Source organism: Antrostomus carolinensis, unplaced genomic scaffold, assembly GCF_000700745.2.
Source record: "Antrostomus carolinensis isolate BGI_N321 unplaced genomic scaffold, ASM70074v2 scaffold13102, whole genome shotgun sequence".
NCBI classification, from domain to species: domain Eukaryota; kingdom Metazoa; phylum Chordata; class Aves; order Caprimulgiformes; family Caprimulgidae; genus Antrostomus; species Antrostomus carolinensis.
Window position 1 is genome coordinate 9,508 of NW_010297650.1, and position 15,978 is coordinate 25,485.

General features: G+C 51.1%; 1 protein-coding gene across 1 annotated transcript; it reads left to right on the forward strand.

Moving 5' to 3' along the window:
• Positions 1 to 1,694: 1,694 nt before the first annotated feature.
• VWA5B1 (von Willebrand factor A domain containing 5B1) lies at positions 1,695 to 15,890 on the forward strand (the record flags this gene model as incomplete). The annotated part of the gene is made up of 13 exons (XM_010162210.1): positions 1,695 to 1,833; positions 2,130 to 2,318; positions 2,666 to 2,909; positions 3,100 to 3,242; positions 3,524 to 3,655; positions 3,922 to 4,046; positions 7,172 to 7,348; positions 10,646 to 10,756; positions 10,834 to 11,036; positions 12,495 to 12,609; positions 14,054 to 14,239; positions 14,498 to 14,693; positions 15,703 to 15,890. Coding segments are annotated over exons 1-13 (2,148 nt in total), but the record flags the coding sequence as incomplete, so codon positions are not given.
• Between the last annotated feature and the right edge of the window lie 88 nt (positions 15,891 to 15,978).

Genomic DNA, 15,978 nt, shown 5'->3' on the forward strand with positions numbered 1-15,978 from the left:
GACTTTACAAGCCCTGTTAGCATGGCCTGGAGCATCCTGGTGTGTGACGGCCTCCCCTGGGCTCATGGAGAACTCCCATGCCAGAGCAGCTGAGCTGGACACGCTCCTGCATCTCCTGCCCATGTGGGGCTGCATCCCCCTGGATGCATCCCCTGTCTCCCATGGGCAGCTCCTGGTGTGAGCAGCCTTTGTGGTGGAAGGAGAGGAGGATTAAATCAGGACCAGCCGAGGTTGTTGGCTGGGAATCGGGAGTGTGCCTTGAGATACAGCCCTCATGACTGCCCTCCATCTCCTCCTTCACTGCTGTTCAACCCAGGAACAAGGGACAGGACAAGAGGAAATGGGCTCCAGTTGTGGCCAGGGCCGTTGAGATGGGATGTGAGGAAGAATTTCTTTGCTGAAAGGGTTCTGAGGCATTGGAAGGGGTTGCCCAGGGCAGTGGTGGAGTCCCCATCCCTGGAGGGATTGAAGAGTCGTTTAGACACAGTGCTGAGGGACATGGGTTAGTTGGGGACTTGTCAGTGTTGGGTTCATGATGGGACTCGATGATCTTAAAGATCTTTTCCAATCCAGGCAGTTCTGGTTTATATGCCTGAGTACCCTGGCTGCTCTGTCCCAGCCCACCCCGCTCTGCTTGCTCTCCCTTGCTCTCTCTTTTCCTCCCTTATTGCCTTTTTCCTGCCCGAACACTCGGTGAGCTGGTGGCATTGCTATCTGCTGTTCACATCTTCCACGGCGTTTGCATATAAAGGTGGTTTTAATAACGCAAGACTGCTAGGAAATGAGAAACTGATGTATTTCACTGCTGTTGGCTCCTCCTGGGCCTTGTAAATCATTGCATAAAGCATTGCAGAGCCAGCCAGGGAGAACTGCTGCCTAGCAACTTCTTCTGATGCCCCAGGGGAGCTGGATATGGCCCGAGAGCTACCTGAAAGGTCTCCTTTTGAAACCCTCTGTCTTGGGAGAGATGAGCTGGAACAGAGGAAAACCTGCTCAGGGAAAAAGAGTTGAAATGTAATTGGCAGAAGTGGCCACTTTGCATCTGAACGTCTCCTCTAAGCAAAGCAGAGGGATGAGTCAGCCTTTGCAGGGAGGATCTGGAGATGTGGGGCAGCAGAGCCCAGAGGCACCACCCTGAAATGCAGCCAGGATGGACAAGGGTGTGGGAGGGCAGGGAGGATACCTGGCTCTGCCCACCTGCTCTTCCTTCCCTCAGGCTACAGGAAAACTCTCAGGATCACAGTCTTATCCTGGAGAAACATCTCGGTTTGGAGGATAATGAGGAGCAGGAGGGGCAAAGAAAGGTGTTAACCCATTCTGTCCAGACTCAAGGAGTAGGTGGGTGCAGGAGCTGGTGAGATGTGTGATCCACCACTGCAGTGTCAGCCTCTGGGACTGCCTGTCCCCAGCCAGGCAGGTTTAATCTGAGCCTCCTCCCTTGTGCTGGTGGGGATTTGGGGCAAGTGTTAGCCACCAGGTTCTTGTCTCCATCCCCATCTCCACCAGCGGAGCCACCAAGCCCAGGTGTCATGGGTCAGTCACCACTCTGTCCTCAGGGCTGCAGAAACCACCATGAGGTGGTGGAGGCACACAAGTGTTTTGGGCACTCAAGGCTCCTCATTCCTTCTCATCCTTCTGCCTTTCCAGCTCACTGTGGTCCCTGACCCCACCATCACCCACAGACCCCCGGGAAGATGCCAGGGCTGATTAACCAGACCACCCGCTCCCCGCTGCCCCTCTCTGCATCAGAGGTGACATCGTGTGTCAGCGGCTATGCCTTTGGGATGACAGCCTCGCTCACCTACCGCAACCCAGAAGCCCAGGCTTTTGAAGGCAAGTTTTGGGGGTTGAAGGTCTCAATATAACAGCTACTACAGGAGCTTTAGAGCCAGGGGTATCACAGCGCTGGGTTTCTGTACGTGCCTTTAACCTTTAGATGCTTGTTGGAAGAGTAGCCAAGGCTATTGTGTCCTCAATTGTATCTTCAATGGTCCAAGGCTCCAATTGTTGAAGTGTGAAATATCCCAGGAGCATGCATAGGAAGTGCCAAGAGGGAGCTGATTTCTGCAAACCTGGCTGTTGGGTCCAGGCAAGTACTTGGTGTTGCTAAAAAACCTTCTGGCTGGCAGGTCTCTTTGTCTACCCCTTGGATGAGTGCACCACCATCGTGGGGTTTGAAGCAGCCGTGTCCCGACGTGCCGTGACGGTGCAGATCAAAGACAAAGCCAAGATAGATGACACGTATTTCAACGGCTGCAGGGTCCCTGATGGAAGAGCTCCTGATGGAAGTGGTGAGGGGCTCAGGGGTGTTTTAGTGAGTGTGGGGATGAAATCCAGGGGAAGAGGAATGGGGAGGTGGCAGGGGGTGGCTGGCTGTCATATGCCATGGCATCGAGGGGCCTCCTTTTGAAAAGCTGAGCCTTGGGTTGTGGTGCTCGTGTCCCTCTCTGGAGTGTCTGCCAAAAGCCACGGTCTCATCTGTTTTGGAAAGCATTCTTGCTTCTGGATGGCTAAAGGGTGGTGCAGAGGGCTGGGGCTCGGGCTCTGTAGAGAAGTGCTGATGTGTGCAGTGAGGGCTGGTTTGGGCATTTGATCCAGGGCTGGGGTGGTTGCAGGAGGCCTGGGAAGGAGCAAATTCCATGGTTGTGACACCACATCTCCCTAGTCTGGTCATCTCTCTGTGCAGGAAGGATCATGATGGATGAAGACTTGGAGAGGATTGTTTTTGTGGCTAACCTGGGCATGATTCCTCCCCTGGAAAGTGTCTCCATCTTCATCAGCACCTCCTCTGAGCTGCAGACACTACCCAGTGGGGCTGTGAGGGTCCTTCTGCCAGCTGTGTGTGTCCCCAGGGTCCCCCAGCCCAGCCTAGAGAATACCAGCAGCCTCTCCAGCCACCAGCTGCGAACGTAAGAAAAACCATGGGATGGGCTCTGGCTGGGACTGATCTTGGGGGGGATGCAGGACTGGCTGAGCAGAAGCCTGCTTGTTGCTGTAGGAGGCTGGAGAGCTGCTGCAGGCTTCACCTCCAGCAGATCTGCAGTTCCTGTGGGAATATAACATGTGCACAGTGTTGACTGGGGTTCACCTCCCTGTCAGAGACAAACACTACTGTGGATCAGGGAGCCTGGAGCAAGGGAGCAGGTTCTGGCTGGCTCAGCTGCTGGAGAGCGAGGCCACCAACCCCGTCGAGTACGACTTCAGCTTCCATCTGGAGATCCGAGGGCCGTGCTTGCTGGCAGGTAGGAGCACTGGAGCCATCCTGCTGCACCAGGTTTATCACCTCCTCAAGGCAGTGTCCACACTCTTCCTCCTTCTCTGGCCCCTCAATGTGGAGTCAGTTTTGGCAAGTTAACTGTGCTGGGGTGGATTTACCAGTACAACACTGATATTAACATGGGGTGTTGATACAGCAGAAGCATCACATAGTCCTCTTGGTTCCTGTCCTTTGCCATCTTGCTGTCTCTTCTCCCTGGTCTTCCCCATCCTCAGTCCCTAATGGCACCTTGGTTTCCCCGGGCAGGTGTTGAGAGCCCTACACATGAGATCCGAGCAGACGCCGACCCCTCCGCTCGCTCCGCCAAGAGCATCATGATCACACTGGCCAATAAACACACCTTTGACAGACCCGTGGAGATCCTGATCCATCCAAGTGGTAGGTGGGCTCTGCTTCCTCTCTACTGCTCTTGCCCCTTCCTGGGACCCTCCTCTGTAGTGCTGGAGACAGCTGGATTAGCTCTGGTTCTGCAGATATTGTCAGGAGTTAGGCTTGCTCAGAGATAAGCCCTGACCCTCTCAAGGTTGCCCATGCTGCTCAAGCTCAGAGATGTTGCTCTGTTTTCACAACTGAGAGTGTCTGTGTCTCTTACAAACCTAAAGTTTAGCTAAGGCTGTTCTTCACCCGATTCTCTGCATTTCCAGAGCCCCACATGCCTCACATCTTAATGGAAGAAGGTGATATGACGCCTGCAGAGTACGAACGACACCTGAAGGGGAAGAATGATTTCATTAAAGGCACTAAGAAGGACCCCAGTGCTGAGAAAAAGGTGAGAAGCAAAAGCTGCAGGCGTCAGCTGAGGCTTTCCTTGGGACTGGAGAGCTGTGCAAGTAAATGATTGCTTGCTTGCTTGCAGTGCCAGATATTACACTGGCCCAACAAGCTCTGCGTCATCCTCCCTCAGAGAGGGGCTTGCGTGGAGGAAGAGGGGAAAATTGAGCAGTGCTTCTGATAAACTGAGTGTGGAAGAAGCTCTGAGATGGTTATTGTGTGTATAATTAGTACTAGTCTAGCATTGCATAATTAGATAGGTACATTGTTAGAGCATTAAGGGTATTATAATTATTGCAATGACATAGAATAAAATATTATTTTAATTGCTCAGTAAATGTTTACTGTTTCTGGATAGCTGTCAGGGAGAAATCAGTGATTTTGCTTGGAATAATGAGCTGAACTGCAGACAAGGTGGGAGAAACTTCTCTTTGTTCTGCTGATCAGCAAATAGAAAAATATCTGCTCTGGGATTTATGCCTCATCTTTCAGCAATTCTGAAGTGATGAGTGACAGCCTAAGCACTTCTGAGCTGCCACAGCAGCGTGTCTGGGAGCAGGGAAGAGGAGCAGACTGGTCAGAGCCCTCTGAATTTCCAGGGTGGGTGTCTTCACCTCAGGCACACGTTGCAGTTGTGTAACCACAGCCCCGGGGCTCACTGTGTCAGCTCCCCATTTTACACGCGCTGACGTTCTCGTTTGCAATCCAGGATGCTCATTTTCCCCTTAAACTCAATCTCCTCATCCCTGAGCTTGGACCCACGCTTGGCAGATGTCCCAAACCTGCTGCGAAGGTGCCTCCCTGTGCTGCCGTGATTTCTTCTTTCGCCAGAGACACATCAACCCTTTTCTCTTTCCTTTTGCCCTTTGATTTCTCTTGCAGCATGATGCTGGCGTCAGGACCGCGCTTGCTCACGCGGCAGGCATCTCCTTTAATTGTGTTCAGCATGTGGCAGGTGGAACGGAATGAAACTCCCACGCTACGACTCAGATGGCTCTCTAATTATTTCTGTGTCTTTAGCACGTCAAATTATCGGCGGGTGGGGAGATCATGTCAGAGTCATTTCCCTGTGGGAAACCCACCTCTTTGCCACAGGAAGATTGGGAAGCAACTGCAGGGAGAAGGACAAGAAGCAGAGAAAATGCCCTGAGTGTCTGGGGTAGATTATGGGCTAGAACTGCTGCTGCTCAGAGCATGACACTGGGCACTTCTCAGCTTAAATGAATTAGCCCAGAAATTGCAGCAGTTAATGATAATTAATTCTCATCCCTGAGTTTGTTATGCAAAAGCTTTGGATGCCTGTCAGGTAGCAGGGTGGTGGGGAGGAACACACGCTGGAATCAACTCTCGGTCAACAAGATCTGATTAGTTTACTCTAATTGGATAAAGGGTGAAGAGGAATGGAGGGGAGGAGAAGAGACAGTGTGGATGAAGTGCTTGCTTTTCTAGCTGACCTGCAGCAGCAGCTCCAAGGCTGTTTACTGGAGGCTTGCCTGTAAAATTCACTCTGAAGGCAGTGGGAAATCCATGTTATGGGCTGGGAAATCCATGTTACAGGCTGGGAAATCCATGTTATGGGCTGGGAAATCCATGTTACGGGCTCATCCTGATCATGCAGGGATTTTTTTATGTCTTGGGTCCCCAAGAGCATCCCAAGGAGCGCTGCGAGTAGGTCCAGAGCCACAATTTGGTTCTTGGAGAGGCAGCAAGGATTCCTCTAGTCTGAAATTTAATAAACATCCATGCTGGGAAAGATGTTAAACAAAATAATATCCTATAACTGGAGGAAAATAGGGATGGAAAAAGCCCCTTGATTTCCTAGTGACTGATGAATTTATACTGCAAAGAATGAGAGTGAAATGCAAGAGGATGAGCGAGAGCTGGGGTGACAACAAGGTGTTTGTTCCTGTGAATGGGAACTGTCTTTTTGCAGGGGTCAAAGGAGCAGCACTCCAGCAGCGCAGCCGAAAGCGAAGCCTGCGTGTTATGTGTTGATCTGCCAGGTCTCCTGAGTTTAGTGAGTTATGTAAAATAAAAAACTTCATCGTTAGCTCGTAGATCTAGGAATATGACTCATGGCTGGAGAAAACAAACCCGGTTATTTAGGGTCTAGTTTACTCCTGGTGAAACCAGCATGAAAAAAAAGGGGAGGAAAAAAAAAATAGAGGGGGGAAAAAAAAACAAACAAAGCCCCCAAGGACCCAGGTGGTTATTGTGGAGCATGTTCCTGCGCTGCAGACCCAGGGATGGAAGGTTACGGTTCATGCTGCTGTGGGCTCCCAGAGCTCCCTCAAAAGCAGCCAAGACCATGAACCTGGGGCTGCTTTATACACACATAACAACAGATTATAAACCCATCACAAGAGGTTGGGGTTTTTTTTCCAGTTTAATTTTATCATGTTTTTAATTAAGATTGTTGCTCGAAATAAAATGAGGCGAAATGCAGAGAGCTATTAGAGCTGTGTGCAGTATAGAGACATAGATCACGTGGGTTCCTATCGAACCATGTCCTGAGTAACCGGTTCAGCTTTCCAAAGCGATTCAATTTGTGCAAAGGAAAATGATCAAAGAAATGGGCAGAAAAAGCAGCAGACCAGAAGTGGCAGGAATGAATCAAAGCAATAAATACAGCGTGCTGAGGGCTGTATCTGGCACTTCATTATTGAGTGACCACGGACAAAACCTCCGGTGTGATACCAAACTGCACTAATGAATCACATTTTGGGGAGGGATCTAATGAAAAGTTTGAAGCATCAGTTTTGCAAGATCCAGATCTTTTCATTTCTTCTCCAGACTCTCATCCAGCCGTGCAGCTGCTCCGTGTGTGCTGGGGTCCCTAATTTAGGCTTTCTGCCACCTTTGTCCCCTGGGCAAAGCGTGACCATGGCTGGGAAGAGGCAGGAATCCCATTCACCCACAGAGCAGCTCTGCAGGGGGTATGGACAGAGGCTATGGCACAGCCTGAGCTCAGGTGTTGTCACCACTGAGGCCAGAACAAAGTGATCCTTGCCCACAAAAGGCCATGTGCTTCATCGTTGGGCATGCAGCCCTGCTGTGATTTCCCTCAAAGTTGAAAAGGGGCAGAAAAATCAACCTTTTGAGCTCTTTCCTTCTTTCTTACAGACACAAATCATCAGGAAACGGCTGAACAAGGACATCCCTCACCACCCTGTCATCATGCTTAACTTCTGCCCTGACTTGAGGACCATCCAGCCAGACCTCCGGAAAGCCCAAGGAGAGTTTATCTTCCTCGTAGACCGCAGCAGAAGCATGAGCGGCGTGAACATCAACCGTGTCAAGGTACCACGCAGGAGGGGAAGTGCCTGCCTGCCAGCAAGGGATGAATATTAGAGAGCAGTGGGGGTTGCTGAGAGCTGATGAATGTTCGTTATGAGGGGATGGGGGGTAATTATATACTGCAGCTTTAGTCATCTCAACCGTGTGGCTTGTTAGGTACCTGCGGTGAAGCTGACTCGCCCCCGTTCTGCTCCTCTTCTTCTTTCTCCTATCAGCACATCAAATGCAAAGGTGTTTTCTTTCCCACTTTTGCTGGTGTGCATCTCTTCTGCATTCCTTCTCCAGTTCTCCCTGTCTCCAGGAGAGCTTGGGGAGATCGCTGCCTAGGTGGGAAACCTCCAGGGAGCTCCAAGGGAAGGTTCAGGGTGACATGCTGACCATGCATTAGGAGACATTTTACTGGTGGGCTCCTTTCTGCACCCCCAGAAGTTGTTTGAACACGATGCATCCCTTTTTCAAATAGAAATGAAGACCAGCAGACTGATGGAGGATGATGGGAGGTTTGCAGAGACATCTGGATAAAAAAGGGGCTGTAGAAAGGCCTTGTCATGATATTTGGTGGGTCTGAGGTTCCACTGTCAGATGGGACTGTGACCCAGCTGTGGATTGCCCCATGAGAGGCAGGCTTGGCTTTGTGCCACTGCACAAAGGATCTGCAGAGATTCCTGCCTTGAGCCTGCTGGGGACCACTGTGTCCATCAAAGGGGAAATCACTCTGGTAACTATTTAATTATCATTATCCCTGCCTAATGGGCTTTGGAGGCCAGGTTAGTGTCTGACACCTGCCAGCTGGCAGGTCTCAGTGAGAAGCTGTGGTTTCTGGCAAAAGCTCTCTTTGGAAAGTCTCTGTCTTCATTTTTGGGACCAGCTGAGCCCCAAGAGCATAACAAATGTCACATCCTCATGGGTCTACACTGCCCTGTGCATCTTCCCTGAGGACAGCAAGGGAACTGCAGAGGCAGGCTTCCCCTGAGGGGTTTGGTTGCATTTGGATGTCTGAGAGATTCCCCAAGCTGATGTGTCCCCAGGTGTCCTGCTCACACCTTTTCCTAACATAAGTGCCACCCAAATTTGGACCCAAATGCTCCCCCGGGTACAGCTGCACTTGCTTCTACAGGACTGACCACCCAAGGCGAGTGGCAGGGAGCATCTTCTAGCCCATCTCCTTGCCCATCTGTCTCTGCATGGGAATTGCCAGAGGATGGCCACCTCCAGCAACAAGGATTGGGATGTGGGGAGCCTGAGGACGTTTGCAGCAGGTCCCCTGGGATAGGGAGGCTCTCCCCTGTCCCATCCACCAAAGGGGCTGGGATATCTCCGAGGTGGAACCCCCTTGTCTTGGCACGTTTTGGAGCCTGGGAATCAGGAGGCATCTCTGCCTCAGGCCAGACTTTTCCTTTCCAAACTCACAGTGTGGCCGGGTTTGGGCACTGCAGTCTCCACAGCCTCCATGGAGGCTGGTTTGTCCCATGAGGATGGGGACCCTGCAGTGACAGAGCCCTTCTCCAGGAGGTCCTGAACTGGGACTTCCATCTGCAGGAGGGCTTTAAAAACAGGAAAAAGCCTGTTGCCCTTCTGGAAAAATATTTTAGGGGAGATATGGGAGATTTCAGGTGGTGCTGGTGGAGATGCAAATAGAGAGGAGATGGTCCAACATGGGCTGGCTCTGTGCAGCCAGGAGGACGCGTTTCAAGGAGGACCCTTGGCCAAAGTGGCTGGGGTGGAAAGTTCAGGGGTTTAAATTTCTTTTCCCATCCTGATGCAGCCGGGCAGAAGAGTGATGGTGCCTGCATCAAGTGGATTTGCTGGCAAAACTAGACTAATAACTGGGAATTGACTTCTCTGGAGGCAAACATCTCCTCCTTATTGAGTTGCCATATAGATATTGAGTGCAACAGGATCAAGATCAATATTTACCATAAGAAGCAATAAATCTTTCTGCTTGCTGAAACAGAAAGCAGGCATCAGTTGCCCGCTTTGGGAAGTGCTTTAACAGAAATATTTGAAAATTTAGGGTTTTGGGTTTGTTTTTTTTCTTATAATCAGTTCTGAGCTGGGATGTCAGTGCTGAGATTTGGAAGAGCTGACATCCCAGGAGCCATCTGGAAAGCAGCAGTATAAATATATTCTCGTAGGTTTGAGATAACAGCTTGGTTTCAAGTATTCTGGAGCCTGTTAAAGGGCAACTCTGCTCTCCTATGTTATTTTGCTGATTTGCAGTGCTCCAGCTCTGCCTTGAGTCTCACAGGGGTTGGGAACTGGACTGACCTGCTGCCCATCTCCCCACGGCCATTCCCAGGTTGGGGGTTTCTCTGCCTGCAGCTCCAGCACCCACCCTCTGCGGTGACTCGGTCTTTGCCACGGCGGATGACAAAGCAAGGAGGCTGCTCTTGCTCCTTTGACCTTGGCAAGCTCTTCTCTTGGGGCTGGTTCTAGGGTTTCTGCTGCTCTAGGCAGACTGGCAGGAGTCTGCCTTTATCAGCACATAAACAGAAAGAACCGAGGCTCTCCTGAACACTGCCAGCACTTTGCTTTAAATTAGTCTCCTTTTCCTGCCACGTTAATTGCTCCTGCTTCTCCTGCAAGCTCAGGAGCTCCTTGGGGAGCTTTTGCCCAGTTGCTGTTAACACAACCTCTGTCCTGGAGCTGTCCACAGCCATCACAGATGTCTGAGACAATTTCAATTGCTCTTCTCTTATGTAAAAACCAGGAATAGGCAAGTTAGATAACCACCTCTGGTAAAGAAAATAGCTTAAATCTGTCTCTCCCGTTATTTTAATTGATGCCAGCTATGAATACAAGAGAACTGGGGATGGGGGAGGCTTTTCCTTTTGTGTAACTTTAAGCTGTTTGTTTATTTTCTGCAAGTTTGGACATTGAAATGCATTGCGTGTCGCACTTCTCAATTTCACACTCTGCTTCTCACCCACCAGCTCTGTGCTGCAGTACCCTATTGCAAGCACAAATTTAATCAGTTAAAAACAAACAGAAAAATTTGTTCAGCTCCTTTTTTTATTTTTTTTATTTTTTTTTTATTGGAAGGCTCCCCATTTTCCTCACTGCTTGGGGACCCAAATATCATTAAGGGGCTTTGGAAAGAGCAGAGTAATAGACAGTGTTTTCTTGGTGTGGGAAATCCTATGAAAGAAGCAGTTTTATTATCAAATACAGGCAGACAATGTAGGTGGGAGTAAGGTGTGATGGCAAGGCAGGGTCTGGGCAGAGCTTTTACTGGTGAAGCTGGGGCAGCTGGTGAGAGACCTGGTTGTGCCTGATGTCCACTTGCTTTCCATCCCCCAGGACGCTCTGTTGGTCATTCTTAAGAGCCTGATGCCAGCATGTCTCTTCAACGTCATTGGGTTTGGATCCACCTTCAAGACCCTCTTTCCTGCCAGTCAGATTTACTGCGAGGTGGGTGAAGCCACATTTCCTTGGTGCTCAGAGGGTGCTGGTGCAGAGGTTGATGATTGCACTGCTCCTTTGGGCAGGAGAGCCTGGCCATCGCTTGCGAGAGCATCAAGAAAATCCGAGCTGATATGGGTGGCACCAATATTTTATCGCCTTTGAAGTGGGTCATTCGTCAGCCCATCCACAGGGGCCATCCCCGACTGCTCTTTCTGCTGACGGATGGGGCCATCAGCAACACGGGGAAGGTCCTGGAGCTGCTGCGAAACCACTCCTGTTCCACCAGGTACGGGTGCAGGGGTGAAAGCCTGGCACAGTGGGGCACGTGGTTCTCCTTGAACACGGCTCCGTCTCACAGACGTCCCTGCTTCAGAGTTACAGACAGGAGAGATTGCTGGTATGAGCCATGGGAGAACCTCAAAGGGTTTGGAACAGATCCCAGAAGTTCAGATGCTTTTTTAAACAATCAAAAGCAGGATAATTGAGCTGACAGCTTCACAGGCTCTCGTCTGATGCTTCCTGCTAGAAGAGATTGACACATGAACAATCTTCTTTGCTGGGTTTTTTTTTATTTTTTTAAAGCACATCTGGGTCTGGCCCCAGCTGCTTCCAGGATGGGGCTGGGCAGAATTGAATATGCTGAAAGACAGCAATGTAAAAAACAGCTAATTTGTGCATCAAGCTCCCAGCCTGGTTCCCCAGCCTTGATGACAAGCTGCTCTGGTTTCTCCTCTGCCTCTTTAAGGGGCATGAAATGTGAGAAAAATGTAAGGAAATCTTATTCCTCTTCCATCCCTCAGACTTCAGGGCTTATCAGGGAAGCTGCTCTGTCCTTTTTTTATGTTATGGGGGTTTAACTGCCTCTCAGCTGTATAGATCAACCCGTCCCTGGCTCTTATAGGGACATGGTGCTGGGCTACATGCAACTGGAGTTAGAGCCTGGTCTTGGGTGACCCTGGAGGGCAGCGCCCAGCACACCACCGAGTCCTGTGTGTGGCCCCTGTCTCAAAAGAACATCAGAGCCTTATTTAAGAGAGTGTGAGGCTGCCCTAAGATTTGCAGCCATCTAGGGATTAAAAACCTCTAAGAGAAAAGCCCCTCCTGCAGATGCAGTTTGCTGCTGAAAGTGTTTTTGGGTTTTTTTTCTCAGCTTGCCCAACACTGTGTCCCACCCATCCCTCCTGGCTTCCTACCGCATCCATCCCCACCAGGCACTGCTCGCTTCTCCCCAGGCTCCTGCTCAGCTCTGGGTTTGCAGCCTTCAGCCAAAACCAAATCCGGACTCATTGAGCTGGGAGTCAGGGGAGCTGCTTCCTCTTTCCTTGAGAAAACATTTATTTTAATTGTGAGCAGAGATAATTACCGAGTCTTTAGCGCTATTGACCACGGACACTCGGCAGGGAAAAGAGCTGAACTGGCAGCAAAGCAGCTTGTTTGTGTTTGCAGAGGAGAGCTTGGGGTCCTTCTGGGAAGCCCCTGAGCACCCCAGCTGAAGGCAGCTCTTTGAGGAAGGGATTTGAGGTCTGCTGGGGGTAGCAGAAGGGGGATCCCTGTTCCTGACCCTCCTGCCAGCCACCTAGAAGAGGAGCTGGTTTATTTTCCTCTAGATGTGCTGGACAAGTGCCTAGCAGTGGGATAAAGCCGATGGAGGTGTCTTCTGCCTGCAGGGAGTGGGTGGGCTGTGTGGATCTGGGGTTGGGATGGCTTCATCCCCTGGATGCTGACACTCCCTGTCCCTTTGCAGGTGCTACAGCTTCGGCATCGGGCCAAACGCCTGCAGGAGGCTGGTTCGGGGGCTGGCTGCCGTGTCCAGGGGCATCGCCGAGTTCGTGGCGGAGGGAGAGAGGCTGCAGCCCAAGGTACATCCACCCACTCCCTGAGGAGACCACCTTGTACGGCTCTAACGATGCTGTGGTTCAGCGAGGGGGAGGCCACGGCTCATAGTGGGTCTTATTCCCCATCCTGGTGCTGCCTTTTCAACTCCCTCTCGGCAGCAGGTGGGCGAGCGGGAGGGGATGAAAGAGCATCTTCATCTCCGGCTGTCAGAGGGAGTGGGAGGGTGTGTTTACCCTCCGTGTGGGGATGGGGAGAAGCGATAGCCGGGATGCAGCAGCTTTGGCTTCAAAGGTAACTGCTGCCTCAGACACCAGCGAGGGCAGAGGAACCGGCATCAAAGCAGCCAATTAGTTTTGAAGTCAGGCTCAGCCCTCGCGTTGCTCAGGCGAGAAGTACCCGGGGTTTGAGGGAGAGGAATACGCTGCGATAGCTTTGCCTATTAAACCAACTTTAAAGGAAAGGGGGGAGCCTCTTCATTTCCACTCTCCCCATGAAGACTGAGTAAACTGATGTGCCTCAGAACGGCGTAAGAATGGCTTTGTCCCCTGGTGAAAGCGTGGTGCCAAGCCTGTCATCCACCGGATGACTAAACCCAGAGAGACTTGGGTCTTTAGCTCTTAAATATCTCTGAAAAGCTGGTTTCTATGTTCTTGATCTCAAAAGAAGGAGTTCAACAGTTTACCCCTCTGCAGGAACCTGGAGCACACAGAAACCTCTCTAAGACAGAACGGCATCAGCATTTCTGATGTAAATTAAAAGCAAAGACAGTGAAGGAAGCGTTGTTGTTTTTTTATAGAGCTATTAATAAAGAGCTTTGCGAGCTGTGCAGCTTGGTGCCTTCAGCAGTCTGAGGCATCAATTAATGGCCTTATAAAAAACAGCCTGGTGTGTCTTCCTGAGCCTGTGAGAAAGCAGGGAACAATAGAGAACATTTGAGCTGTTCTGCCTCTAAATCTGGTGTTCTCTTCCCCTGGTGTGCAGGAAAGCTCTTGTAGATGGCTCCCTGGTAGGTTTGTCCATGAGATATTCACAGATATTGGTCTTCTCCACATGTGTAATTGGCAGAGCATTGCTTGATCTCCAGCAGTGGCTTGTACCAGCAAGGACCTGGACCAATAATAGCAGTGCTGTCAGTCAGTGTGTGAGTGTCGGGGCTTGGGGCAGGGCTGAGGCTCGGACAAGTGAAGGTCAACAGCTTTTCCTGTGTGCTGGAGGGGAGCAGGGGATGCTGCCTCACACCAGAGCCTGGTTTTATCCATATCTGCTCTGCTGCCCTTGGGATAACAGTGCCAAGGGGCTGGGGGTGCTGGGATGGGTGTCAGGGCAGGCTCCCATCGAAGGTCAGGAGAAGGTACAAATCAGCTGATGGATTTTTTAGGGAAATATTTTCCCCCTCCCCTGTAACACACCATGGCACACACAATGTCCATGTGCTGCATAACTGCTCCCCTCTGCTTTCTGCCTCAGATGATCAAGTCGCTGAAGAAGGCGATGGCACCGGTCCTGAGTGATGTGTCTGTGGAGTGGGTCTTTCCCGAGAGCACCGAGGTCTTGGTTTCCCCCGTCAGCACCAGTTGCCTCTTCCCTGGTGACCGTCTGGTTGGCTACAGCATCGTCTGTGACACCTCCCTGTACATCTCCAACCCCAGATCTGTGAGTCCATGACGCGTTGGCTGGTGGGACCGCCCTGGGAACAGGGGGTGTTGATGCACAAATGGGTACCTCAACTCTTTTTCTGTGGTCAGGAGGTGTCTCTTGCTCTGTCCTCATGGGAGATGGTGGGAGACCTCTGGGAGAGATAGGAACTCAGTGGATCAGGGCACTGGTGCACAAGTAGGGGCTGATCTCAGCTGGGATCCAGCTGACGGACGTGATGGTAGGACCTTGTTCCCTCTCTCTGCTCTCCCCCAGGACAAGAGGCGACGGTACAGCATGATGCGGTCCCAGGAGTCGGGCAGCTCTGTTTTCTTTCACTCCCAGGAGGAGGGAGCAAGCGGGGAGAGCTGGAACCACTCCAGAGACTCAGAGGGCTTCTGCCTCACCGAGCGTGCTCCCGATCAGCTGGTGGTGGGCAGAGATCCCAGGGGAGAGTCGGACACAGACACTGGTCAGATTTTCCTCTGTACAAGCGTGGCTGTGATGCCCCTGTCGTTCTAATCAAGCTTCTGCGACAATTTGCTTGTCTGACAAATAAGTGTCTTTGACTGTATCTCTGCAAAGAGCCGGAGGAGTTTGCAGGAGGGATGACAGATCTCCTGAGGCTTGACTGAGTCTGTTTGGTTTGGATATTTTATCCAAACCTGTCAGGAAATCAAGGGAAGCTTTGGAGAACTGGCTTCCCTGGAGATTTTCAAAGCAGCTCTAGCTTTGGCCAAATAATTATTTACAAGCTTTCCAAGCTGAAATCCGGTGTGTGGACAAGGAGAGGAGTGAGCAAATGGGTAGCCCAGCTAGATTGTCCCTGCACCTGCAAAGCAGCCGCTTCCCTTCGAGCCCTGACATTGCAGTTTGAGATCAGGAGAGAGGGGAAATGGATCCAAGCCCAGTCCCCAGGGTGTCACCCCTGACTGTCACAGTTCAGCTGGGTGTTTGTGTCAGCAACACGCAGCATAAAGCAGCTGGTTGCACCCCGGACCTGGGTGCATTTCCACACCTCAAGGAAACCTCTGGTACAAATGGGATGTTCCTCCCTTATATTCAGAGAAGAACTGTGCTGTGTATCCCCCCAACCTTGTCAAAAGCACTGAGAAATCATGCCTTTCCGAATGAAATTTTACTCTTGCTCTGACAGGAGAATGTCTCCACTAGTGAAATTTCATTAGTAAACCCTTTCTCTTCTCCAGGGAGGTTTGGGGAAATGCAGTCAGGTTTTTTTCTGGCTGAAAACTGCTCAGACAAAATCTCTTCAACCTGCTCTCCCCACTTCCCCAGGAGTTTTGAGTGTAGGCTCTTATTTCCTTTGTGGTTTAGTTGCTTTACTTAAAATCACACAGGGCTGAAGCGTGACCCCCTCAACCCCGGGAGGACCACAGGGGTGGGCTCCCCACTACCCACTGGGAACCAAGGCTGAATGGTCCCACTCCAGAGTGGAGCTAATCCTCTTTCCCACCATGCAGGCATGGACCTGAAGGCTTCCTCCAGGAGACGGGCTTACAGCACCACCCAAATCGCTGACCACGAACCTTGTAAGAAGGTGCCCACGGCCAGTGATCCTGGCACAACCCTGGTGAAAAACCCCCTTCGGAAAACTCACCTGCAGGACCTGCAGCAGGTCAGCCCCGAGCCCTGGCAGGTGGATTTCCAGGTATGTGATTGTCCTGGTTTTTAGCTGGGACAGAGCTAAGTTTCTTTTTTGTAGCTCAAATAGTGCTGGGGTTTGGGTTCAGCTGGGA